Source organism: Perkinsus marinus (genome assembly GCF_000006405.1).
Source record: "Perkinsus marinus ATCC 50983 genomic scaffold scf_1104296932410, whole genome shotgun sequence".
Classification (NCBI taxonomy): domain Eukaryota; phylum Perkinsozoa; order Perkinsida; family Perkinsidae; genus Perkinsus; species Perkinsus marinus.
In genome coordinates this window covers 49,420-77,052 of record NW_003215453.1, presented here as the reverse complement: position 1 = coordinate 77,052, position 27,633 = coordinate 49,420, and the positions used below count along the sequence as shown (strand labels likewise).

The 27,633-nt window shown below is 43.7% G+C and overlaps 7 protein-coding genes across 8 annotated transcripts; 5 read left to right on the top strand and 2 right to left on the bottom strand.

Annotated features, from left to right (window-relative positions):
• Positions 1-1,831: 1,831 nt before the first annotated feature.
• Pmar_PMAR022257 (conserved hypothetical protein) lies at positions 1,832-3,449 on the top strand (the record flags this gene model as incomplete). The annotated part of the gene is made up of 7 exons (XM_002785478.1): positions 1,832-1,870; positions 1,915-2,033; positions 2,557-2,609; positions 2,658-2,773; positions 3,013-3,089; positions 3,136-3,285; positions 3,329-3,449. The coding sequence occupies 7 exons, from the start codon at positions 1,832-1,834 to the stop codon at positions 3,447-3,449; spliced, it is 675 nt and encodes a 224-aa protein (XP_002785524.1).
• Positions 3,450-5,112: 1,663 nt separating this feature from the next.
• Pmar_PMAR022254 (hypothetical protein) lies at positions 5,113-10,235 on the bottom strand (the record flags this gene model as incomplete). Of its 2 annotated transcripts, XM_002785476.1 has the most annotated exons (11): positions 5,113-5,551; positions 5,597-5,698; positions 5,757-5,858; positions 5,908-6,030; positions 6,084-6,226; positions 6,272-6,443; positions 6,498-6,704; positions 6,751-6,870; positions 6,918-7,042; positions 9,899-10,015; positions 10,063-10,235. In XM_002785476.1, the coding sequence occupies 11 exons, from the start codon at positions 10,233-10,235 to the stop codon at positions 5,460-5,462; spliced, it is 1,476 nt and encodes a 491-aa protein (XP_002785522.1). In that variant the 3' UTR covers positions 5,113-5,459. The 2 variants fall into 2 exon arrangements, with proteins under 2 accessions (XP_002785522.1, XP_002785523.1); XM_002785477.1 differs by having other exon boundaries at positions 5,597-5,858.
• A 3,608-nt stretch (positions 10,236-13,843) lies between these two features.
• Positions 13,844-17,281, top strand: Pmar_PMAR022253 (hypothetical protein; the record flags this gene model as incomplete). The annotated part of the gene is made up of 11 exons (XM_002785475.1): positions 13,844-13,981; positions 14,161-14,260; positions 14,328-14,676; positions 14,724-14,844; positions 14,991-15,075; positions 16,092-16,202; positions 16,245-16,318; positions 16,371-16,450; positions 16,507-16,674; positions 16,941-17,067; positions 17,231-17,281. The coding sequence occupies 11 exons, from the start codon at positions 13,844-13,846 to the stop codon at positions 17,279-17,281; spliced, it is 1,404 nt and encodes a 467-aa protein (XP_002785521.1).
• Positions 17,282-17,907: 626 nt separating this feature from the next.
• On the bottom strand, positions 17,908-19,345 carry Pmar_PMAR022252 (hypothetical protein; the record flags this gene model as incomplete). Its single annotated transcript, XM_002785474.1, has 8 exons — positions 17,908-17,999; positions 18,055-18,163; positions 18,215-18,395; positions 18,519-18,604; positions 18,657-18,783; positions 18,832-18,964; positions 19,021-19,133; positions 19,176-19,345. 8 exons carry the CDS (start codon positions 19,343-19,345, stop codon positions 17,908-17,910), a joined length of 1,011 nt encoding a protein of 336 aa, XP_002785520.1.
• Positions 19,346-19,781: 436 nt separating this feature from the next.
• On the top strand, positions 19,782-22,410 carry Pmar_PMAR022251 (phoshoprotein 300, putative; the record flags this gene model as incomplete). The annotated part of the gene is made up of 12 exons (XM_002785473.1): positions 19,782-19,903; positions 19,952-20,078; positions 20,123-20,235; positions 20,282-20,380; positions 20,426-20,509; positions 20,557-20,720; positions 20,770-20,849; positions 20,878-20,990; positions 21,040-21,103; positions 21,148-22,086; positions 22,132-22,239; positions 22,285-22,410. The coding sequence occupies 12 exons, from the start codon at positions 19,782-19,784 to the stop codon at positions 22,408-22,410; spliced, it is 2,139 nt and encodes a 712-aa protein (XP_002785519.1).
• A 1,242-nt stretch (positions 22,411-23,652) lies between these two features.
• On the top strand, positions 23,653-25,614 carry Pmar_PMAR022250 (hypothetical protein). The gene is made up of 12 exons (XM_002785472.1): positions 23,653-23,841; positions 23,929-24,058; positions 24,102-24,211; positions 24,256-24,405; positions 24,454-24,550; positions 24,591-24,647; positions 24,702-24,805; positions 24,859-24,911; positions 24,959-25,062; positions 25,112-25,287; positions 25,346-25,396; positions 25,441-25,614. The coding sequence occupies exons 1-12, from the start codon at positions 23,689-23,691 to the stop codon at positions 25,567-25,569; spliced, it is 1,314 nt and encodes a 437-aa protein (XP_002785518.1). The 5' UTR covers positions 23,653-23,688; the 3' UTR covers positions 25,570-25,614.
• Positions 25,615-26,638: 1,024 nt separating this feature from the next.
• Positions 26,639-27,576, top strand: Pmar_PMAR022249 (N-acetyltransferase, putative). Its single transcript, XM_002785471.1, has 5 exons — positions 26,639-26,864; positions 26,914-27,038; positions 27,084-27,189; positions 27,252-27,337; positions 27,381-27,576. Exons 1-5 carry the CDS (start codon positions 26,676-26,678, stop codon positions 27,541-27,543), a joined length of 669 nt encoding a protein of 222 aa, XP_002785517.1. The 5' UTR covers positions 26,639-26,675; the 3' UTR covers positions 27,544-27,576.
• Positions 27,577-27,633: the final 57 nt, after the last annotated feature.

Here is a 27,633-nt window from a genome sequence, read left to right as displayed (position 1 = left end):
GCCCAATCAGTATCTCGGAAATGATAAGCCGACATACGGATCTAGAATGGATATCAACTCAGGATCCGTTCTTCTATTCCACGAGTGGGGCCAGATTACATAATAATCACTTTAATCACATTTACTAATCAGAGACGGTCTCTAAGAAAATACGTCCCGTCTCGTGGGGCGAGCGCCTTTACTGAGGGCTAAGTCCCTTAGAAATGATGAACTTCTTGGAGGGGCTCATAGAAATCTATTAATAGCCATAATATGGACCCCTTTGATTAGACTCTCTGGTGTACTCGGCCAACGAGTAACTTATTGATATCTTGAGTCATCTCTCATCTATCGCTCCACATATGAGTACGTTTTTGAGAACGTGCGCAATCACGTGCATTGCGTGATCAACAACTCACAACTATTACCATCTATATACATAATCCAGGAAGTACCAGAGTGTTGTATTATGAACCTTTTCAAAATACAACTACACCTTTTCAACGCCCATCTGTAAAATAGTGACTCCCATTTGAAGGGGCCGGCGAGATAGGTTTGGAGAGTCTCGTTCAGTAACTTCAATTTCGACAAGAGATGTTAACAAGAACTTCAATTTCGACCGCGTATGACAATAGGAACTCCAATCCCAATGCAATAACATAGGAAGTTCGATACAGTTGTTTTAGTGGAATCAATTTCGTATTTAGGAACTCCTATTTCGAGAAGATACCTCACGATGTGAGGTACCCCGTGTGAGACGGACTCGATCTTGTCGAGTCTCTAATAGATGCTACGAGAGGTTCCGCTTCACCTAACGAGCTTGTGTGCTCAGCTTCCACAGGGGAGTCGATAGTGTTGATCGCCACTAGGAGCAGCACTAGGATGAGACAACAGGGTACGAGCCCACTGGGTTTGTTCTACTGGCAACTCTAGACGTAGTTGGTAGTGAAATACGTACTAAGACAGCCCGAACAGGTAGTGTAGAGAAGTAGGACAAGACAAATGGAAATAGTTGTCATATTACACGCACTCAAGACTAATGGATACGTAGGTACGCAAGCACAACTGATGTGTGTGCGTGCCGCACAGAAGAGGCAACAAGCCTCGTGAGGTCTCGCGAGGCCTCATGAGCATCCTACGCATACCAACGCGTACATTCATTAGTAGTAGTTCCTCTATGGTCAATATTGATGATAGTAGTAGTTCCTCTATGGTCAATATTGATGATAGTAGTAGTTCCTCTATGGTCAATATTGATGATAGTAGTAGTTCCTCTATGGTCAATATTGATGATAGTAGTAGTTCCTCTATGGTCAATATTGATGATAGTAGTAGTTCCTCTATGGTCAATATTGATGATAGTAGTAGTTCCTCTATGGTCAATATTGATGATAGTAGTAGTTCCTCTATGGTCAATATTGATGATAGTAGTAGTTCTTCTATGGTCAATATTGATGATAGTAGTAGTTCCTCTATGGTCAATATTGATGATAGTAGTAGTTCCTCTATGGTCAATATTGATGATAGTAGTAGTTCCTCTATGGTCAATATTGATGATAGTAGTAGTTCCTCTATGGTCAATATTGATGATAGTAGTAGTTCCTCTATGGTCAATATTGATGATAGTAGTAGTTCCTCTATGGTCAATATTGATGATAGTAGTAGTTCCTCTATGGTCAATATTGATGATAGTAGTAGTTCCTCTATGGTCAATATTGATGATAGTAGTAGTTCCTCTATGGTCAATATTGATGATAGTAGTAGTTCCTCTATGGTCAATATTGATGATAGTAGTAGTTCCTCTATGGTCAATATTGATGATAGTAGTAGTTTTATCTTTTCCTCGATAATCATGCCTTCGTCATCCTCATATGTAGCTACTAGACGACAGGTAAGCCCATCCCTTCATCATCACTATCACTGATTTATGCTTAGGCGAGTGATTCGACTATTACCGACTCTGGTAGAGGATCTGAGGACACCTCTAAGACCAGTGGTCACAGCTCTATCTACACCAGATACTTGAGTCAATTTTACAAGACGAAGTTATGCAAGTGAGTGTGTGGGTATTGGGCAACTTAGTACTACCGAAGCTCTGTTAGAAATGGATATAGTTATTCGGTTTCACAAGTCATTAGTCGCGGAGTCATTTGCAATTCGGCTCATTCCGAGAGTGCGTGCGTACGAATCTCCAGAATCAGGGAGAGTTTGATGACGACGAAAGAACCGATCGAAAAATAAATAAACGCTAGAGGATATGCAAATCTCCATGCGGTGCCTTCCTGGCCATATATGCACATAAGACATTTTGTGTCATGAATAGTACCGATCCTGGAATTTGGGCAGGAGACCTACCCCTCGCTGTAGGGGAAAGCGCGACAGATACTCTGAACCCATGGAGTTTTATATAGCAAAGTTCGTTAGACATGTAACGAGCGGCTCCGACACTTCGCCGAGATGGTCCATCGCTCATGGAGTCATCTCTCCCCTCTCACCGGTTGATTTAGGATATGCCGCATACAACTTGGGAGAGAATCCTCGACAGTTAATGAGTGGAATAGTATTGAATTTCTTCAGATACCACTTAGATGGGTTTTGCAATCGTGGTGATAACTGTACGCATGCGCACAGTAAGATATGTTATGATAGCACTTTGATGTAGGAGCTCTGGATATCAGGTGTTGAAGAGCTCAACAGTCAGCCGGACCTAGCTAAGTGTCGTATGTGCCGAGTTTTCCTTCAAACTGGTCATTGCGCTGACTCTCAGTGTCCTTATGCACACGACTTGGAAACAGTAAGTGTATCGAATAATGCATTACGGGTTTATGGTAAAATCCAGCGGATATTGAATATCTAGGGACTCTTGGTCGTCCGCTCGCCTTGGGTATCATCTTATAGTAGTTCCGTGAGTAGCTTGATTGTCTCATCGAGTTTCAGAGTCGATTTTGAATTTCCTTCAATCACCTGCTTTCCTGGGCTGTTCCGTTCATCCTGGACAAACTTATCGCTGTCATTGGAACTGTTTCAACACAGGTTAGATCGTCCAACGCGTTTTTCCGCACTAAGATGTGCGACTTTGCAAAGCAAGGCTTTTGCAAACTAGGAAATAGGTAAGTGCTTCTATTGTTAGCTCTGAATATCGCCATTCATTCGTAGATGTCGATACGCCCATTCCGGGAGTGAAATCATCCAAGATGTTGACTATTCACCAAAAGCAGATGACTCGAAGAAGCCGATTCAGCCAGGTTCTGCCGATATTGGCTTAGAAGGCAAGAAGATGTATGCCATACATAAACGTCGACGCAGGTAAATAAATTCACTTCGTAGTGATGGATTCATATCCCTTCAGGGGTGGTAAGAATATCACTAAGAGTGAGACAACCCCGTGTCTCGAACTTACGATTAAGAATCAGAATAATGGTGGTAATGGTCATAGCAGTAGCATTAGAGTTAGTTATTCATGCATGTAGATACCGGTCATACCACTGCTACTGATAAGAACACAGTACAGAGTAACCGTTGTTTTGAACGTCCTCCACCAGTTTACACTGGCCCTGATTCTATGAGCCCGATTGTGCGCTCCCCTCCATATTCATTGATGACACCATCTGAAAGAAATACATGCACCACTGGACCAAGCAGAAATGGTTCTTGTATTTTCCAGGAGGATGTTGTTGCAACTCCGGGTAGTGGGACTATCGACTTACCATCATCTCGTATGTACTATTACTACCCATCTCCTCTGCCTGGGTTTATCCCACCTGGAGGCCCTTTTTCTAATACCACTCCATTCGCACCTATAGCCCCACTACCCCCTACTATGAGACGAAGTTACTCTATGTATTCTGAAGGTTCGGTACCACTCCATCCTCAACGAGCTCCTTGTATGATGTATATGATCCCTGTGGTACCTATACAGGGAAGGAGAGCTTCACATGACTTGGTGTCTCCCTACCCTCGAAATGGGTTAGAGGGGTCTTTTTTTCCTGATGCTCAATCCTATCCAGATAATATAATTGTATCGAGATGTTTTGATGGTGGAGTAAGGAGAACGTGAGTTATAAGCAATGATTAGTTGTTAACATATGCCTAACATGGCGACTCCCACTTTACATGGTAGCAACAGCCCTTCCATTCCTGACTCATATGGTAGCGAAGTCTGTGAATTGGTTTTTGTCCCCAGGAGAGGTATAGAGCATTCCTTCCAATCTTGAGATGATGAGGGGTATTCTATCACATGTACCATCAATTGCTTGCTATCATCATTGTTTTCGTCTTTAACTATAACATTGTTGTTATCTTTTGATAACAATCCCTATTATCGACGCCTCGCGGCTACAACAATCGCCTCATTAAAGGTTTGGAGTACTTCAGCTCAATTTTCGTTCATCGAGCTATCTTACAGTGTTCCAAGCATGCACGGTTGTTGTCACTTATCATTGAACTAATATCCCTGATAGACGATACTGGAACGATCTTACTATCAGTACCCTTAGCTCAGCTATGTACCGAATTATCTCCACTATCGCTTTTATCATCAACACTCACAACTTCGTTGATCTGAGCTCGATCCTTTTCTCCTTCAATCACAGCAAGTCTTGGAGTTACTGAGTGGTGTCAATGTAACAACAGTGCGTGCCGTCTCGACACAATGAGACGGTCTATCACCTGGGAGGAAGGTTAATGCCTCTGGACATTGACAAAAAATGCTAGTTTGACAATGTTGGGGCTATAAATACATAGAGGCAACAACTACTGTTGAGGGAAACTTCTTCAAGAGTGTAGAAGATGGTCATCTACGTATTTGGCTTTTCGCAAGTGATAGAGGATAATAGACGGCAGAAATAACAGAAATCGATACCACCATTTCCTGGGCCCACTCTAACTGTTAACATAGACACTCGAGTGGTTACAATATCCGATGGCAATAACGAGAATGAGGTCAGCAACGGCTTGTGTGGTGTCGAAGGGGCAAGCGGATCAGGTCTCGTGGTGGTTGGGTGTATATCAAGTAACCGTTTTGTATAAAAGGTTGATTCGAACCAGTTCTGCAATGCATTTTTTGTTTCCAGAGGGAGCAACAATTTCAAATAACAAATTTGCACATCAACACCAACGCAAAATGTAACTATTAGCACATAGAAACGCTGCGAGGAACAACTCGAGTTTTATGCGGATGACTTGAGGACAAGCAGATAAAGAGTGCAATCGCAGTGACCATGGTACGATGAGCTTATCGGACCTCAACGAGTCCTCGAATAGGAACGATATCCGTAAAGATAGTACGGAGCGGTATTATGGTGATAAGGATTTAACAACAGCTCTAACATCACAGGGCTATGGTGTTGCTAGTTTATAAAGTGATGATATATGCCTATAGGCTATAAAATAAAGACAATGGTTGACAACCATATGGATAGAAGAACTTCAAGGATACAACGACCCTTTGAATGTGATGATGACCATCATCATCATCATCATTATGATGCTTCTGGTGTTGTAGGGGGGCTGGCCAGGTGAGGAGAGGTCAATAACATCTCTGTATATGTGCATCCAGCATTGACTACTAGACCTAAGCATGGTACTACTATACACAATAATGGCTTTAACAACTCACTTGAGACTATACCGAGAATACCCAATCCACATATGACATAATAGGGATCAGCAACATCAACATCATATAGTTGACCTCCTACTAGAGGGCCCAGCACACCACCTATGAATGGGAGGTGGGATAAGAAGACAACAAGGACCTCCATCACTTATCGGCTTACCAACGTTGGTTACACCCATAGTTATCGAGTTGATAAGGCCTCTACTCTTTGGAGGCGATATCAACGCACTGCAATAGGCCATACCCGCGAAAAAGAATGTGACTAAAGATGAGTAGCATAGTAGGCAGGGTAGTACTATATTTCAGCTTACTTCCGACATATACACACATTCCTATTATAATGGTACCCCATATTGAGTATATAAATGGCACTATCACAGCTAAGACTACCAGACAGAAGCCGAAGGCTGCTACCAAACCTGGCTTAATCTTATCTGTCAACACAGCAATGACCCAACATATATATACGAATTAGATCGACTATTACTGGATATATACATATATAGTATAGTGCAAATGATGACGACAAGAGCTTGAATTCCCATAGCTTCACCGTTCTGTTGTTCAGTAAGGTCATATCTATCTGCTCCAAGTACACCAAATACTGTGGCCCATGAATTACCAGCGTACCTGATGACAAGGCTGTAACAAAGCCACACATACAATAGTTATTACTGTCCAGCGAATGCTGCCAAGCACAAGCATACAAGAGTAGTTATAAACCATTTGTTCTTCTTCGACCATGCCCCAAGACCCATATCCTTAGCTTCATCCATTGGGGACATACCCTTCGGTGGAGCATCAATAGAGCCAGAGGGCGGCAACGGCGGCGGCAGGTTATCCGAACCTGCTGTCGTGTTATCACTGTATCAGCTCGATAACTTAAGTGAATTGGTATTACTGCTGACGTCATTGGCCTGATCCCGTCCTTGCTGTTGTTGATGTTGATGCTTCCAACACTCATAATACTCCCACTTGAGCCATTCGGGCTTGTCCTCCCTTGGCTTGGTCTCACGTAGGAAGAAGAGCTGGAGGAGGAAGAGTATGGCCGCGAGTACACCCATAAAGTAAAAAGGAAATGATATACCAACACTTGCCAACCAACCACCTGAACATATGAGGACATCATAGGAACTCCATCTTCCCATCATCACCTATCGTAGGGCCCAGTGCTCCACCAACAGTATTGCAGATTGATATACAAGAACCGTAGAACCTCATGTCTTCGACACGACTACTGTCTGTAATGAAGGCATACAAAACTGGCCGTGTACCTACTCCAATCTACATCCGTGTTACTCATGATGAGCATTATTATTACCGGCAGAAACTCCACCGATAGCACGGAAACCAGCAAAACTAGCTATATTCCACGCATTGGCTACAAGGAAATAGGATATAGTATAGAGAAACATAGCCAGTATGAACACTGGACGCCTACCATACCTGAACAACATGAATATAGGAAGATATGGTACTGAATATAATACCTATCGGATAAGGGTCCAGTGACTAGAGAGGCTACGAGAGTACCAATAGAGAATGATGCCATGAATATGGATGCAGCACTACCCTCATCCATATCAGGATCGAGATCTTCTACCAACCTGAGAACGGGTATACAGGGGGAAATGTGTAGGAGGTGTGGTATTACCATGGTGTTAGAGGTGCCACTAGTGCCGTACCACACCATTCAACAAAGAGGCTCACTAGTAGTAGGGTGAGGTCCAACACTCTACGTGGATCATATTTCAATTGGTAGATTAGTCGGCTAAATCTATTTAACTTGACGTACTCATCAAGACTCTTAGGGCCTTTATGGACGTATACCATAGGAACGGATGGGGGGGAAGTATGAGGGGGAGAAGAAATGAAGAAACTGTAGTTATAGTGTTAAGTAGCAACATAATGAACACCTTGAGAATAGAGCACCAATACCCCATCATATATGGCATGCTTCATGGTGGCAAGGAAGGCAGCAACCTTTATTGACGGGTTATACTACCCAAGATGAGCAGCAGTACACCTTCAATACTAGCCGCTCAACTTCCCTGCTGGTGCTGCTGTTGTTGTTGAACTATTATCTCGGTGAATAATAATACTCTACTAGGAATGGGAGAGTACCGGCCTACCGGTACTACCGGGGTTCGGTGATTAAGTACCAACCTGAAACATACAGCCCAACACTACGATATCCTCCGAGTTGGATAATTGTTTCCAAACTTCGAATGGTCATGAATCTAAACGCCAGGCATCTCCTAATGCCTTTGACCCAATGTTAAACCTTCCCACCAAGGCCACGCGAAGCGATCAAAATGCGGCGCAATTCATCTGCGGAATTCCCAAGAGGGCTCCCTAATAATGCATATCCCACCGTAGCCATTACGGTTTGTTCTTATCATTCTGGATGGTAGAATATGCACGACAAGGAACAGGCCTGCCAACACGGTCAATGACCGTGTCGTGTGATGACCGTCGGTCATCACAATGATGATAAGGACACAATCACCAGACATGCTATTCCATAACGTATCATACACTGCTTGCCTTGAGATCCTCACTAACCTCATCAAGCACTACACTACCAAACAACGTTACATTGAAACCCATGAGTAAACTGAGAGCCTTTCGAAAGGCATCATAGTCCCGGTGAATGCATGTTCACCAACACAATACATCCAGACCATATGTGGAAACTTTTAGACCTAACATGGACAACTGGTAATAACATTGAAGAAAAAAGGACTGCCCCTGGCTGCGAGACGGCGGCTGAGCACCGTCGTCCAGATAGAATATTGTTGACAGATTAGTGAGCAAATAGGAATAGTGTTGTTATGATTGTAAATGGTCGGTTGACATAGTCATTATCACACTGGAGACCTGCCGACCTCTACTCCTTCCTCCGTTTTGACCTCACTTGAAGGGCTGCTCACTGCTGGAACCAGTAGCGATAGGGCATGTAACAACGCCCTGTAGATGCCTAGACCTGATGTTCTCATATACCATTGAACATAGATACTAGTAGCTTACAAGCGATACTGCCCATAACTGATACACCTGCACTCATGTAGAAGGGGTAAGCTCGATGGTATGGGTCCATGTCGTATAGTTGACCCGCTAGTAGAGGTCCAGAGATACCCCCTGAGGAGGAGGAGATATGAGTATGAATCGATGTGGGGATACATACCTAAATTGGCCATACTCATTAGTAATGAATTGATAAGACCCCTCTTTTTAGGTGGGGCTACCACCGAATTAAAGTAGGCCATCCCTGCGAAGTACAGACCACCTGAGTATGATACTGCTGCATGACGACGATTATACTGAATATCGACGTACATCCAACGTTCATGAGCATACCAAGAGCTACTGTAAGATAAATGTTGTAGATAAAGGGAACGATGACCAAAAATATACACAATACGTGACCCATACAACCAACTAAGGCAGGAGCGATATAATCTGATGATGATGATGACAAGTATAGACGACGTAGATATCATTGGATAACTTACGAGTGATCGGTAGGTAGACCAGATTCACCAAGATTACCACTACTGCCTGAATACCCAATACCGCACCATTGGATGATGATGATAGGTTATATCGATCTACACCTAGTAGACCAAGAACTGTCGTCCAACTTGAGAAGACGTATCTGATTAGGATCTTAATGGTAACGGTTATTGGTGACTTACTGTCCGCTGAAGGATGCTGTTGCCAGGCAAAGCACAGTTGGGATCAAATACTTGTTCTTTCGGGGCTCAACATTACTCGAATTCCAACGACACTTGGGCCGACCATTAGCATCTTTTATGAGAGACTCTCTTAAGAAGATAAATACGAGCACCAACAATACGGCAGAGACACCACCGATAAAATAAAAAGGAAAAGATAAAGTAATGCTAGCCAATGCACCACCTGAGACAAACACCTATACAACATAATCAAATGCAAATGAAACTACCTACCAACCATTGGTCCCAAAGCTTGGCCTGTAACAACAAAGAGGCCCATTAACACACCATAAAGCCTCATATCATCAGGTCTACTAGTATCTGTAAGGAATGCCATTACCACCGGTCTCGTGCCTGAAGATTAGATAGGTATGATGGAAAGGAAAAGGGAGCTCACCTGCCGAGACTCCCCCAATTGCTCGGAAGATTGCAAAGGAAGAAATATTCCATGCATTAGCAGCAGCGAACTGTGAGGAGGTATAGAGGAACATAGCTGCTACCAAGACTGGTCGTCGACCAATCCTAACAACCATTCATACATCATCGAAGATACTACTATTGATACCTATCTGATAAAGGTCCAGTGAAGAGAGATGATAAGAATGTCCCTACTGCATAGGAAGCCATAAGAATAGACGCTGCTGCACCCTCGTCCATGCCTGATGCTAGCTTATCGATGTACCTTATCGAGTTCATGGATCGACTTACGTTGGTTGTACATATACTTACCATGGAGTAATGGGGGCCAACAGAGTATTGCCTAACCATTCAATGAAGATACTTATGAATATCAAACTCAAATCAATGATCCTTCGTGGCTCATATTTCAATCTATATCGAAGTCTCGCTAGCCGCTTTAAACTGTAATACTCCTCAGTCGACAACGGACCGGAATTGTCCATAAACACCACGGATAGTTCAAAATCCAACCAACTGGTACATACTTATAACTCACCAAGCATTCTCAACGATGCTTTAGATGATGCTACTCGAAGGACTCATGGAGGCATGGTCAAGGACCCTGCTCTCATTTACCATTGTGTAATACTTTGTGTTCTTGTTGTTGATCAAGCTAGATCAACAGGTCTACTGTGTTGTCTCAAATGCTTCCCGACGCAGCGTAAACACAATCCTATCTCATGAACAGCGTGAGCAGCAAGTGTTGTCATTATAATCAATGCTGTATAGGCAACTACCACACTAACATCATGATATGGAGTAAATTCACATGTTATCGATCCCCTCGTGATTTTGCTTAATACTGCCGTCAAGGATCCCTGTAAAGCAGGCTGTCGTAGGCGTAGATGAGGTTGACAGTCACCTATAAGCTGTTCACTAATCTTCCGTCGGTCTAAGTGGTTTGATGGGAAGTCCGACTCACCGACTCCAAGTATCTAGAGGAGGTCAGTGTCGGTTATGATGATCAATATGAGTGGCAACCCTCATCAAGCAATCAAAGTCCTCTTCGCTCAATGGCTCATCGCCAAGACTAGTCAAGGCTTCTTTCAAACGTGAACGAGCGATCCGTCCAGCAGAAGCAGCCGTGGTACCCTTTGGGGAGGAGGAGGAGGAAAGGGCCTGCACCACGCAATACGATAAGATTAATGTCATAGTGGCAGCAGCAAGTGTCGCATGAATAGGAGTTGAGCTACTGTATGTTACTACACAGAGAGCATCTTCAACACTTTGCATATTGAAACCATGGAGCTTCTGGCTCTTATCTGCCGCTTGGAGCATTTCACGGAAGTTAAACCTATCGTTACTCCACAGTTATGACGGTATGATCTATGCATGATCGCAGCCAGGTCTATACGTATATCAATGAATAGGGAGTTTGCAGGCTCCTGCATACAGTTGCTCGAGGGGCAATTGAATGCTATCTCAGTGTTCAAATGGCGAGTAACCCTAGTGATCGTTGTACTTGTTTAAACCATGGTTAGTGACGATACGTGAGAGGATGAGGCTTTCAATGGCCATTGTAGTCATACAGAAACCAACTGTCCTGAACCAATCAGCCTGAGAGGGCATCGTGTTAATAAGGTCCTCTATTGTGGCTTACGGCTTGTGGCTTAGTTAAGTAACCATCACCATCCGTATCTGCTAGCTCGAACGTGGTCCTCATATCTTGGAACCGATCAGTTATGAATCGGCTGCTTCCCGGTGGTGGATGTGCTGAAATTATGGTACGGACAATTATATTTAAAGCCTCTCACTCGTATGCCATTTGTGTCCTGCTCCAGCAGCTCTCCCACGTGGACGTTGGGCTGCTGTCATAGCCGTTAATGACGACAACTGTGGGGATATTCCGACAGTCACATATGAAGTAACGTGTATCGGAGATGAGTCGGTGTGTGTATCCATTGCGGGGCACTATCGGCTCAGTAACTTATCACCCTCTGATACAATAGCCGATTAGGAGGAGGCTCGGTGAACTTTCTTATTATTGCGTACCTACCCCCCAACGTAGGAATAGAAAGGAACATAGGATCGATTTCACGAACTCCCAGGGGGTAAATTGTTGAACCGTATATGATGCCGTAAGACAACACATCGTGGTAGCTCATCTGTCCATGTAGCGGTCCAGTAGCGTCAGCTTCGATCCAACCATTTCTGTGACCCCCCCCCCCCTCCCGCGCCGCCAAGGTCAGGTATTGGGACAGCGACTCTCGCGGCGAGCGATGTTTAAACCCTCGGGTGGATCCAGGCGGGTAGGGGGCGATATTGTGACCGTATCCTGGACGGTTAATCCGTCAGCTCAGCAACTACCCCTTTCGATGCTTGAGAATCAGTCGCCCACACTTCATAACATACTACAGCCTTTATCATCAACTGCCACCTAGCAAGATTGGTTAATGAAAACTCATACTAGTTTCACAGAAACGTGAGGTGATCATAGATGAAGTCAACTGCGACCAATGATTCGTGGCATGCGCTCCCACAAGGAGGTCTCCTTATCATTACCATCTATTACTTTAATCTAGAGAAGCCATAATAATCTTTCCAAGATATTAAGGAGCCTACCCGACACTGTGTCCATAGAGGGCAGTGAGCGTCACTCAGCCTCATGTACTTACGCCACATCTTGTCACAAGCATTGATCATCTCCTCTGAAGTGAAGGAGGACTCAGCGTATTCACCTCGTAGGATGCCCACCCTTGGTGTCTCCAACTTTGTATCGTCCACATTCTGGGCAGAACTTAGTTCGAGTCCATCGTATCAATGCATTAGGCCTGCTGAGACAGTCATACACCGTAACTCGGACGATAAACGGACCTTCTTTTCTGATCTGAGAAAACCTCCGTCGTGAACAATCGTCTACTTGTTAATGGTAGATGGCGCATAGTGAGGTTGGGGAGGTAAGCTTAGTACAACTGTACTACAACTGTCAACACAAGATGGGATGATACACAGAAAAGATGATGATAATGTATACTCAGCAGTCCACTGGCCTATAATGAGATGTGATACGTCGAGAAGTGTGGACACTTGAGCGGCACCTGTGATAAGATACTTTATGATTACAGTAAGAAGTAGTGATTAACCCGAATGCTGCATCCTCAAGAGATGGTGCTTCAATGACACCTTTATCATCACTATTGGGAGCCTGATACCATCCATGTATGAACCATGCACATATCATCACTTACTTGCTGTGGAGAAGAATCCTTGGTAGACCTAACTGAGCTCCTAGGAGAACCTTTGCCTACATTGTTACTCTTATCGTCATCTGTTGAGCATGATGAAGATACACTATAGGAGCCACTTATACTGTTATTTATGGTAGACTCCTTAATAAACCTGTTCCACCATGATCTCAACATGTTTTCTCTCATATAACTAGCTTGAATGATGATCTACCGCAGGCTGAATAAGTAAACATAGTATCGATAGTAATAACGAGCTCATATGGTTACTATGTAGCTTGGTGTAAGCTGATGATCTAGTAGTATTAGCACGTAGAGGGACTCCTTGGAAGAAGGTACTCAGGTCGATAATAAACATGTAACACGCTCAAAAAGAGCGCTCAATGATAGTACTGATACAGGATTAATGTCATGTTGTCGGTAATCGAGTAGTTGTAAGGTGTTGTTCAACACACGTACAAGATTGAGAAACAATCTTGCTATTCTTGCATTTTCTCAACCTATCAGATTCTCACTTCCATTGTCACCATCTACCGCAACCGTAGATCTACGAGGACTGGTAGGTTGTATAGTAGAGGGGTTTAAGGTTGGCGTATCGAGGATACAAATATATTCCAGGGAAAAGTACTCCACCACCTGTCTTCGACGACAGCAGCTGTGATGATGCAGTGGTCAGTTATTCTACTATTGATGCATGATCTAACTCAATTATGCATTGCTATTGTGGTGCTATTCAGCCATGATTATGCAACATCCTTTTGAAATTCCTTCCTACTATTTATGACGATAAATTGAAGGCTTGTAAATGCCCCCGCTCGACAGTGTCGATTATTACCGCAATGCCAACTCATCGACACCCAGTAACCATGTCTTGTCGCTTCTGGGGCTTGCCGATGAAGCCCCTCGACGATCAAGGTCCTGCATTGGCACAGGATCTACTCACACACTTTGTTGCCGAGGTCAATTCTTGTTTGATTCAAGAGGAGGTGATAGAGAGGGAGAGGGTGAGGATATATCGACTCGAGGAGATTAAAGGTTAGTGGATGTACCGTAACTTGCTCAAATCCTAGTCAAAGTAGACCACCGGATGTATGTGGATGGCGGGGAGATGATTATGTTATGTGTTGAGGGATGTGGTGAGGGAGGATTCGATCCCACGACCTTTCGGATGAGAGCGAAGCAGGTTTCGATCTTGCCCGAATACGCTCTACCGTTAAAGGGGAAGCGGCTTATCGAGCACTATGTGAGGAGACACAGAGTAGGTTTGTCGAGATGCAAGAAGGGTGAGGCCACTACTAGAAAGTCTGACATTTCATTTAACCAGTTTATCGACCCGAATCCTCGAATTAGAGGCTGATAAAGAGGCTCTACAACAACGAGTTAAGGATCTACTCGAGGATGAGATACATTCTAGGATGCTACGTTCGAAGAAGGCTGATCATCATGATCATGAACCACTACGTAATATGATTACTCTTATCTTTAAGGAGCCTATCTGTATACAAGGTAATGGTTTTGTGACTAATCGGAGGACTCCTCCTATCGAACATGGGATGGGGTTTCATCCACCATCCAGGAGGAAGGCATCGAGGAAGCCTCCTGGTGGTAACAGTAGGAGGGCATCCTATGGTGGTGGGATTATCGAGTATCGTGGACCGACTAGAGCTGAAGGACGGAGGTCATTGGGCTCGGATGATGGGTATAACTAATGTCGGGGAACACTCCTCTATTGTTGTCTATTCTCAGGGCAGTAGTAGTAGCATCACCCGAGTCATCACCCCAGGATCATCCTCCTCCTCATCATGGACAGCAGGAGGAGCAAGCATTAACCCCACCACCATCTAGTGCTCCTCTTGTTACCAGTAGGGTAGGCTCAGCGATAGGTGAGTGCGAGGAAGTATCATTGATGAAGTGGTTCAGTAGGCACACCCCAAACAGGGATCAAGGACAGTGGGGATACATCAAGCAGAGTGATACAATAACCTCACCGGGGATAGAACCTGGGACGATCAGGTCTTGCTTCCTGGCTTCAACCTCAATGCATCGACTCGAGGCAAAGCCCAGGACGTTGTTATTACTCCTAGATCTAGAGATGGAGGTAGGGATCTCTCCATTGAGTAGGTTGGAGCATCTTAAGATAGGAGGTGGTAGTAAGTCCCAGCATTGGACTGCATCGTTTGCCTCGAGCATACCCGGAGGAGGAAGAGGAGGAGGGTTCACTACTGGTGGTGGCCAACAACAAGGGAATGGCAGCCTCCGAGGGTCTACAGGAATGCCTATAAGTCCGTGCCTCACTTGAATTGAAAGGTTGTCTCCTGTCACTGTCTTAGCAGCTCCGGCCCAATCCCGATCTTTTTGTCTCGCCCCTCGTCCTTTCCAACCACTCCATCATCACTTCTCACCACGGACTATACTACCCGGTAAAAGTATGGCAGGAGGTGATGATAACTACCCTTTGGAGTGATTTCCTAATATCCTTATCAGCCTCTACCCCTCCACCTCCTAGAGTGGCACCAACTCCTAGACTGCCATCCGCCTCCTCTTTCTATGAGGGTTCATCATCATCACATCACATGTTCCGTATACCCCTACCATCTTCCATGACACAAATACCAAGACCATCATCATTGTAGGGCTCCTCCTGTTACCATACTATGACTATGTTGTCAGAACCTTGAGGCCACCAGCTCCCACCTCCTCTACGAACGACATATCAAGGTTGATGAATAGTCAGAGTAGCCTAATACAACATCAACAGCAGCAGCAGCAGCAGCAGGCATCGGCTATTATCAGTCCACGAGGATCATCACAGCTAAGTGGTATGTGATCACACAGGGTATATGTTGAATATCATGAATGAATTCAGTGGGGTCCGCTCAGAGCTAGCAGTATATCATTTCTCTCTCTTTTCGAATGAGTTTAGTTTAGATTACCAGTGACTGGGATTCGAACGTGGGATCTCCATAGCTTACCTTGAATGATATTCAACTATCGGCTAATTCTGTTACTACCCCTACTGCACGTTATTGCCTTCGAGTATCCCGACCCACAACGTGATCCCGAGAGATGCGGTAATGACCATTGCCTACTTCGATAATCAGTTATGATCATCAGGTCTGTCGGCTCCTGGATGGATATGTGATCCCGATCGCTACCTCTCGCGGGATGAGATGGATTTCCTCGATAAGGAGTTGAGGAAGGACTTTGCTGTAGAAAGCGTGTGTGGTAAGGGACTATGACGATCATAGTCATCATCCTTCATCACAGGGCCTTATCAAGTAGCTGTGGCCATCAGTAGGAATACATGGCCAGTAGGAGGTGTTGAGAGGTTTGCTAGGAATGTAAACCCAAGCAGTATAAACGTTATATGAGTCATTACCAATGTCATCATAGATCCATAACGCTTGGGGTGTTGGTCATGCTCCCTGTGATAGTGGGATAGTTATGGCCTTGGATATCGGCAATCGTGAAATGTAGTATAATCATCATCACTCATGGTTTGGTAAGCAGAGGGTTATCGTCATAACAGGTTCATCAGTATGGGTAAAGCCGCCAATGAACGCATGTCCACCACTAGTGCTTCTGCTGTCATTGATCATATGCGGTCCTTTTTAAGAGAGTTCAAGTATGCTCAAGGTGTTTATGAAGGGCTCACACTTATACGACAAGTCATCGATACCGGGAAGCAATTGAGCGGGTAGTGACTATCGGGTACTCCCCAGTAACGTCATCATCCTTCCTTAGGATCACCTTCCCCCTCATATTATTCTTCATCGTATTTTTCGGTATCTTTGGACTGATTATATTCATGTTCATAAAGACGTGTCTACAGAACCGTCGTACATCAGCAGTAAGGCGTCAACTTAGTCGTATGGAGAATGAGCGTGCTGAAGCATTACAAGGACATTTCCGACAAACATCATGCCCGATATGTTTGGAAGAGTTTGAGGTACATCCTTCTAGTAATAAGAAGACTGATGAGACCACTGAAGCAGCACCTCTCACTGGACAAGAATGTGAACTCCTGAGATGTGGTCATAAGTTCCATAAGGCATGCCTTCAAGAATGGCAGGAGCAAGGCATTCATCGGGTACGTGATGGGTTACGATGTCCTGTATGCAGGAAGGATGTTAACAAGGACACTGACAGTGATGATGAAGATGGTGGTAATGATCCTAATACTGGCAGGCCTAAGCACTCCTCCTCATCATCATCGACGACATCTTCAGGAAGGAGTGGTATGATGTATGTAGGACCCTATTATCCAGGATATGAATATGGTCCGTTGTGGGATTTCCAGATGATGCGTCTAAGACATCATTATCCCGGTGTTATTAGTGATGGCTTTGTCCAACAGTATAGTTGGACAAGTCTTGGGAGTAGAGGTACATCTGGTTGTCCATTACCATCTCAAGATAGATCTATCAACCCCCCTCCCCCATCATCATCACGTGGTCATCTTGGAAGTGGTGGATTCGGTGGTGGTAGTGGCTTTGGTGGAGGAGGAGCTTCTGGAGGGGGTGCTGGTGGAAGCTGGTGATGATAATGATGATGATGCCTTTGAATGTTTTCATACTTTCTTGATCTCTATTCCTCACTGTTGTGTTGCTGATATCATATCGTTACGAGGTTCATGCATCCTAATACCATTGAGTATTCCCTTAGTTCGGTAGGGATCACTACTGGTGAATCGTGGGTATAGTTGGGTTCATGGAGATGTAATACTGTGGAGGCATGTCGGACCGACTGTCGGGCGTTACAGTTCGATGATGACAACATAACCTACAGGGCGGTGCAAAAGAAATGGCCCGACCCTCGTACTACCACCCTCGTAGTATTAGCACTGATCTCTTGTGCTTGACAAGTTGCGTGTGGTGATGGGAGAAATTAACAACACACTCCTAACACCACTAGTAGTAATAGAAAGCATCTAGAACACGAGTTGATGAGTGAATGGTCCGGTACTGATCATCTCCCATCCTTGACGTCCACTAAACGTTCCATTAGCCATATGAAGCCGCCCTAGAGGTTGATAACTCGGTATGTTTAGCGTGATAATCTTCATCATAATACTCACCTAGGTCCCCTTCATCTATAATAACCTCGTTCTCTACTACTCTTGGTGCTTGGTGCTCTACCAATTCTGCTCTACCCGCCTCTATTGATGCATTACTCTGAGTAATATCCTGATTGATAACACAAACATGATCTGTCAGTAGTAGTATAATTATCATCACCTCATCTGTATTATTATTATTATTCCCGTTCTCGTTATTAATCTTACCCGCCTTATCTGCTACATCCCACTTCCTCTTCTGGGCATTGTACATCTTAGTAAGCTTCTTCACTTGGCTTTTGGGTATATCAGAGCCGTCTGCTAGTAGTAGAGGGAAGCCTTCCTCATCATACTTACCATATCTGCATCACCAACGACTCAATGGAGCATTCCCTCCTCACAGCATTTGCTAGCCGACGAACATGGTATGCATTAAGATAGGTACACTTCGACAATACCCCAGTTGCTGCTATATATGTTATTACCTCCCCTCGTATTCACCCTCTTTGAACATATCCTTTGGGTTAACTAATTTCCCCTCAGCCCGACGACGGTATTTCTCCATTCCTTTCTACTCAATGATTACTATCTTACTATTATCACCATCATCATCATGCCGCTACCTTTTTCTTATCATCATATTTCATCGGGTTTATTAACTTGAGTGCTTCTTCATGTAGTACATCAACCCATTGGTGATATAAGTCTTCACTCCTGTCTTTATCTACTTGATGATGATATTTCATATACCTACAACATATCCCTACTCTACCCAACACCACCATCATCATCACTCACTTATCACCAGGAATACACTTCCCTACTAGACTAGCCTGAGGTATGGTCACTAGACTAGCCCTTTGAGTGACCTTTGATAGTGTGATAAGGCTTTCAGCATCGCTGTGATCAGCGCTCCATCCTGATGCTGTAGCTGACAATAAGGAGTGATGATGATGATGACTGTCACTATCCTAGTATTGGTATTACCTAGCTTACAGGTCAATAGGCTTTTGGCTGCCTTTACCATCCTATCCTTCGTAATAGGGGAAGCAGTACTTGGTGATGATCCCGCTTCCTCCTCTGATGATGATGACTTATTCCTACATGAATGATGCATAACCTGCCTCCAAGAGGTCTATTACCCCTTCCTCCTGCCAAATGCAACATAATTCACTAGGCCGGGCTCGTTAACAAGATGTACCCATTTATCATCATCCTCATTCACTAGTAGCCTCCCACCCGATATACGCTGTACTACTATAAAGAGAGCCTCATCCTCCTCCTCTTCCTTAGGGGTGGATGATGATGACATTGTAAAAACGTTGAGGAACTATCAAATTACCGTAATAGGGGGGGAGCTCCCACTCCACATAACGGTAGTCTGCCACTGATGCACCTTGCTTGTTACTCCGAGCATGAGCCTGTAGTAGCATACTGCTGCATACTATTCCACAGAGTCTCCTAAAGGCGCTCTTAGGTGCACCATACCCTATACCGTTCTCTTCCTTGCCCTTAGACCCCGAATCGTGGCTTTGTGTTTCAGCCTAACCGCCTCACGGATTTTGTACTTTGTGAAATAGGCCTCTGCGCGCCGCGCGGCGGCAGTCATGCTTGCCAGAATGTTGTGCATATTTGTATGGGTAATTTATTTGCCTCTCATACACGTTGCTGTGTTAACACTATAGGTCGGTTAGTATGTTGTCGTTGCAGACTTATTACGATTGCTATCGGCAGTAGTTGTTAATAATATGAATAAGTTGAGGCTATCACCTGCCGAGGAAGAGGCCATAAAGAGGCAGCATGCTCATAGAGAGCGGATCAAGAGGATGATGGCAGTCAGGCATGGTGAGGTTATACGGTCTAAGAGGATGTAATCATCATAATGTTCACGGTGGAGTGGTATGACGTATTGCTTTAGAATAGCCCGAATGAAGCTGGCTGAGGATATGCAGTGTAAAGAGGATAAGAAGCATAGCATAATACATAATATCAATAGCTATAAGGAAGAGTTAAGGGCCTTGATACAGGCAAAGGAGGATATAGAGGTAATAGAACATATGATCGTAAGCTGGGTATTGGTACTCAGCAGGTTACACTAGACCAGGGACGGCGGAATGCTCATGCCTTCACAACAGCATTGTCTTCGGGTTTACGTCAACAACAACAACAAGGTTTGAGGGATGAGGAGTTGGTATGGCTACGGTAATAGTGTATGCCTATAGTATTGGTATATGATATCATCGTTAAGGTATCAACATGCATTGGATGCTATACACCAGGAGAGGGGAAGAGGGGAGGATGATGAGGTTGTAAAGAGGATTATAGATGCTAGGGATAAGGCTAATAAGTAGTGTGGTAGGCTAACACAATGATGATATGTTCTAGTGTTCAGGTTGTCTAGCAGTTTCAAGCCTAAAAATACTCAATTCTTTCCATCTGATGATATTTTTATTAAGAATGAAAAGGATAATAAGAGGTAGTAGGGTATAGAAGGCTTTGGGGGATGAATATATTGTGTATTAGAGGTGCATGGATGAGCCATGATCTATTGACTCAATACGCTGAGACAGCTTTCCATGCATACGATAATCCTGGGGAGGTAGCAGATGATTCGATACTAGAAGATAGCTGTAGGAAGAGGAAGCCAGTACTCCCTCATGATTGGGATAGTATAGTTGCTGATAGGGGTAGGGAGGGAAGGGGGTCATGCAGGTAGTAGTAATGGTGATTGTCTAGGTAGGAAGGCTCTAATGAAGGAGAGGGATAGAATAAGGTGTGAGGAGGCCGAAAGGGACATTGATGTAAAGACCTCCCTTGTAAAGCACAGTCGAAGGTAGTTAGCAGTTACAACGCTACATGCAACGTAAAGCTAAGGCTGATATTATAGTGACAGAGAGAGCTAGGAAGATTGGTGAAGAGAGGAAGCAACCACTAGTGGAGGTTGCCACCATTACAACGTATGTACTGTATGCGGTCCTTCGTGTGATGATGATGTCTATATACTAGGATACCGGGGAAGGAGGATGCTGTTCCTATCTCACAAGAGGCTCGGGATGAGGTGGTAGAGCAGGTAAGGACGTGCCATTAGGATTATGTACTGTGTGTTACATGCAGGTGATAGATGATGAAGGAGAGGGTCGGATGCCAAGGTTGGATGCTGCTGGCCTGAGGGAGGGAAAAGAAGAGGGGATTGAAAGGAATGGTATAGAGACGGGAGAGAGGGTCCCTGTGATAGGGGAGGGTGTACAAGGGCCGGAGGAGAGGAGCCCAAAGGGGGTAGAGGAGGAGTCGAAGGAAGGGAGCTCGGGAGTAGGAGTTGAAGGACAGTTAGAGGACAGGAAGGAACAACAGTCGGAGAGGCCACAGGTGGTGGTGGAGGAAGTAGAGGGGAGTATTATGCAGGAGGGTGGAGCTGAGGTGGAGAAACTGTGTGAGGAGGGTCCTGTGGAGGAAGAGAGTAATGAGGCTGAGGAGAGGCCATCAGAGGGGAAGAGACAGCAACAGGAAGTGGAGAGGAGACCACAGTACCTCAGGAAGGCCTCCCAAGCACCTAAGAGGCTGTCCCAGGGGAAATCGGAGGAGGAGATGAGACTACGGGCTAGTGTAAAGGAGAGGCCAAAGGACAATCAACAGGAAGTGGAGGGGTCATCGGTGAGGCTTAGGCCGATGAATGGCAAACCGCGTGGAGTGAACAATGCGGTAAAGCATGGAGTAAGGAAGAGTCAAGAACGGGAGGTAAAGAGGAGGCCACAGGGGACATGTCCTCGGCGATCGGATGTGATCGGTACCCAACAGTCTAGTGGTAGAGTATCTCAAGAGGAGTTGTGGGTAGTGGTTAGAGGGAAGGATGGGGATAGGACTCCTACTGTTGATCCTACTGTGGACAAAGGGAGTATTGATGTGCTTAAGGAGGTTGATAAGCATGAGGGAGCAGTCCTTGGGGTGGAGGTGATGGTTGAGGAACAACAACAGCAACCATCGCGGCCTATACACGATGACGTATGCCCTCCTACGACTAGGGCGGCGGCCATAACATCCTTCCTATCTGGGGAGGTAGTACTACGTAGATTAGTCTGAGGTAGTATACTGCCTATTCAGGATAGAGCCTATAGGGATGAGTCCATGATGGGGAGGGGGGTCGATGGGTTATCTCTATCATTACTGAGTTATCCATCTGACGATACTAGAGATAGTATTGAGCAACTGGTAAGGGGAGGGATGTGCTCATGGTGTGAGGAAATACATACTTAGATTCGACAATATGAGATGCCATCTCTTGAGAAGGAGGAGCCAATGGTGATGATGGAGGGAGAGGATGATTGGAAAGCACAATTGGACAATCTAAAGAAGGAATTGGATGAGGTCATATCCTATTAACATCTCTGACAAGATCCTTGACAAGTAGATATATGCCTCATTTGCTGATACATCACGTTTGGACAATTCCGATATATCAGCAGCAGCAGCAGATGACGGTAAGGGAAGTACCAAGGGCAGTGCAGAAGTAACAGCTGATATCAACCAACTGAGGAGATGTTGTTGTATTTAGATATCTGATACCACACTTATGTTATCAGAAGGAGACTCTACCTCCTTTACAAGTACTGAGCTAGCAGCTGCTATCGCTGAGGTCACAGCTGGAGTATCTGGTCACTCCTACCTTGGTGGTGAATCATTTGATGTGGACTTGTCAGCATTCGATATATCAACTATTTAGTATTTGCTGCTCATTCTCTCATAGACAATCGCATGGTATAATTAAAAGCACTACTGTCATCATCATCCACCATTGATTTATCTTGTACATGGTATGGCAGTGGTATGTCTATGAGCTACTAACTCTATGAGCTTGTGTTCATATATTCTACCTTATACTCTTCACTGCAGAACAGGCTGTAATTCCGCGTTTGAGCGTTTCTAATAAACTAGACTACTATCGATATATACTGTAAACTAGCGAATGATAGTATTAATATACATATTTATCGGCTAATAATATCGAAATGGAATATTCATGGGCAATCGACAGCCTCAATACCTCTCGTTTGCTAAGCGACCCCTCTTCATTATTTGAGTTCGTGCTTGCTATGGTGGCACATAGCAAGCACATAGCTACTATAATCTGACGGGGATACACGACATTAGAATCGCTTGCAAAGTCATCAGCTGAGAAAATGCCGAGGGTGAGGGTTGAACTCGAGTGGTTCGAATGCTAAGCCTGGACAACAACCTGCATAGCTATATACTTAGAGGATTGTTAAGGGAAGTGTAGTTGCCAACATACATCGTCTAGCGTCATGAACCTAACACATTATAACAACTACGTAGATTGCGTTACGGGTGGTATGCATGCCATCAGCATCCCACTCCGGGATCATCAAATACTTGGTCCAGTTAATTGATAAGTCTGTGTCTGCAACAAGCACTGAGATAATGTCAACCGATTCATCTGGTACTGATAGGCTCCTGTGCGAGTATGCCTATCACTATTACTTGCTATGATACATAAATCGGGGTATCTAGTCATGATAGCTGTTACCACAACTCGTCCACATTAAGTGTTTATCCATTAATGTTTCATATCCACAGTAACTACTCCGCTATACATTGTTATTACTACCAGTATTATTATTCCGTATGCTTATGTCCGTATAAATGGCAGTCTATCATCATACATTATTATCATTGTGCATGATAATACTCATGTTTAATGTAGATCAAACCTTGGCTTATGATGATGATGACAGATGTCTAGGAGCCGCAATAGTAGCACGAGGGGATATAAGGAAACCTGATGGTCCTGCAGTGGTAGTATGGGTATGGTATTCATATTACTCAAGTGTGGTATTGTTGTGATATGGATTATTACTCCCTCCTTATTTATACCATTATCAGACCTTATTCCACTTCAATACGGTATCCCCGATTGTTCGATCGTCCACTCCGTTTATGTTGCATGCATCGGTACTGTCTGTTGGAGAGGGCCCATACTGGTCCCCTGCACCCCTGCCGCAAGGCCTTAGCTGTACTAACCATATATGTTTCGACAATCTATCAGTTCTTATCAGGTCTATCATACGACAAGTCCGTTACAGAAAGCATATTCCCCTTCAAAGAAAGGCTTCTTAGTAGCCTACCGAATACATTCAAATTGTCTAATAATATATCAGCCATCATCGTAGGTATAGTTCTAATAAGATTACTGCTTATCACTATTCCTAGGTCCAAAGCCCAGATGTTGCATCAGCAACTGGTATGCCATTATCAAGACTAATATCCGAGTTAGCTGCCAGGGATGATACAACTGATGTCCGAAATAAATACGGATGTCAGAGGCTATTATCATATACCCAAACCCAGAAGGGTGTTACTGTAAGCATAATCATCGAATATATTATTATCAGTTATTAGTAATTATAGATACTAGCCGAGTCATGTTCACTACTATCCCCTATGTGCCATATACACCACCTGAAGGGGCCAACACAGACTTGTGCGCTCGAGCACCAACGGAGGGGTATGACTTGTGATAGTTACATGAGTATCCTTGTTGTCAGATATAGCTAATGAAGGTGCTCATAAGCAACTCTATGCTACCCTCAATGCATCGATAGGTACAGTTGAATGGTAGTGGAGTAATATACTCTAATTTTTGCCCTTGATGTTAGATGCCCCAGTAAGAGCATTCGAATGGTTACCATCAGAGCTGTTCGTAGACCCTGATGAGCTATATGATCATAGCATGATGGGTACATATCCATTGGCGAGAGTGGTAATAACAACAATAGCCGTATCGGTAATAGTGCAGCATGTCGTTGTTATCAGGATATAGAGGTACCATCCTTTATGAACTACCCCTTGCCAGTTATCACTGATACGTAATAACTATTATCACTACTATTATCAGTCATATTAATAATGCAAGGTACCCTATACCAGTACATACACGTTATACTAGACCAGACTGCCAGAAGCCCTTTGAAGTTAATAGGTCACAGCTGGATGCTCATAGATGCCAGGGCTACTATCGTAATAATAACAAGTATAAAATACCTATTATATGTTTTATCTTCATTAGATGCATGGCTTGGATCTCCTATATGGTTTGCTACTAGTAATACAACATCATGTGCTGCGGAAAAGGGTAATGTATTTACCGAACTTGGTATAGCAGAGGATAGCATAGTAAACACCATGTACTCCATCATCATACAAGCAGGCTCTCAACACACCAATCGTGTTGTACCATTATCCGTAATAAGACTAGTATCATCATTATCATCGTTATTATTATGGGTATGTATTATAACAGGTTATGCCTGCTGCCCCAATAGATTTATCAATACCTAGTGGTAATACTGAGGTAATACACCTTCGTATAATATTGGGTATTAATATTATCAACAGATACGTGATGTAGTACTATGGTCATCAGCATGTATAGTAGTACTGGCTACTATTATTGTTATTAATACTATTATCAAGGCATTATCATTACAATCTACAGTCAAGGATACTAAAAAGAAGGAGGAGTAGTTATATGATACAACAACGACAAGAGTGTATCATCATTACTACGACCAGTGTGTGTTTGATCCCTCTCGGGTAGTGTTGTTTGCCTCTCTGTATTATCCTTTTAGTATTATTGTATAATGCTGACCTCATATTACTTATCAAGATGGGGTACACCCTTTACCCCATCAGGATGCTCCTCATGTGAGATATGTTGTGAAGGATTTACTCCTATCAATCGACGCCCTATGGTAGGTAACAACAACATGATATCCTTACTACTTATAAGGTAGAGAATAAGTCATCATATTGCAGGTATTGGTTAATTGTGGTCATACCCTATGCGAGATATGTCTAGATTCTCTTGTTGCTCATTCTTTGGAAGATCCTTCTAACAACAATGATGTATATGATCCCGATACTGGTATGAATAAGCTGAGCCCTGATGTTACTATTAGATGCCCATTCTGTCGGTAATAGCAGTACTACTAGTATCATCATCATCAATACTCATTGGTATTCAGGGAGAGAACAGAGATTGCTGCAGTTAGGCCTAATTATGTATTGATACAAGGCAATCAACACCATCAATCTCGAGGAAGGTATTGAAGAACTTTAGTATTATCGATAGCATATCCTTCATATTCAGTCATATGGGTTATGAAGGTAGAATAGTAAGATGGTCCAGGGAATGGGTGGATTGTATTAATGAGTATATACCAGTAAAGGACCTATGTTGTGAGTTCAAGAGAGCTAGAATACCTACTGATAATGATAGTAGCAGTAGTAATAGTAGTAGTCGTGGAGGATGAGAAGGAGAAGGAGGAAGAGGAGAAGGTATAATACGCCAACTTGGACTTGATGATGATGATAGCATCAAGCAGAGCAGCAGACAGATAGATAGACGCAGCATGATTGATGATGAAGTAGGGTCTTATCTATTCACAAGGAGTTATATTGCTCTGTATAGCAGCACAGATCTACTACTACTAGTATAATCATAACGATAGTAGTAGGTATCATTAACAACGTCTCCACCACGATTATACGTTATTACTTTGTACTAATAATAACTGGTTATGATCAACATTATCACCAGTTCAATTTCTATTTCTCCTCCTTGTCTTCGGATGTCCACTGCTCCTGTCGTTTCTGAATCTGCTCATACCACTCCTCCACCAACTTTGGAGTATATATCGTATAGAGATGAGCACGATCTAGAAGCATTGAATGAGCTTATAGAGAAGGATTTATCAGAGCCCTATTCAATATTCACTTACCGCTACTTCCTCAATAAATGGCCAGAACTATGCATCATGGTAATAACTGGCTATTAGCCTTCTTGATCATCATTATCATTGTATGTAGTGTATCGATCGGTGCGTGGATAAGATAATAGGATGTGTAGTATGTAAATTGGATGAGCATCATCCCAAGTTGAATGATACTACTAATAATGATGTAAAGCAGCAGCAGCAGTCTACTCAAAGAGGGTACTAATGGTTACAGTAGTGGCTAGTATCATATTAATACTATAGTTACATAGCAATGCTAGCAGTAGAAGCCTCGTATCGTGGTCAGCATATTGCATCGCATATGGTACAATTAGCATTGGAAAGGATGCATCAGATGGGTGCTGATGAGGTAGTACCGGGGATCGAACCTGTGCCTCCTCCTCCTCCTCCTGCCTATCCATCCCCCCTCAGTGTGTACTTGAAGCTGAGATCACTAATACAGCTGCATTGGGACTATACAGGAAGCTGGGATTCATTAAGACCAAGCGTTTGACCCGGTAATAGTAGTGGTCAAGTATAGGAATAATTATATGCTATTAGATACTATCTTAATGGCTCCGATGCTTATAGACTCAAGTACTTCTTCATGGAAAACCCTACTACTACTAATGATGAGGAGGAGAAAGATAAGAGTGATAATATCACTACTACTGATAAAGCTATAGATGATAATAAGACTACTGATGATACTAAGCAAGAGTAATAGAAGTTACTATCATCACGATAGTGTTGTTTACTTATTGTTCATTGTGTTGTATAGTATGAATGCTGATGGTTAATATGTGATAGTGAT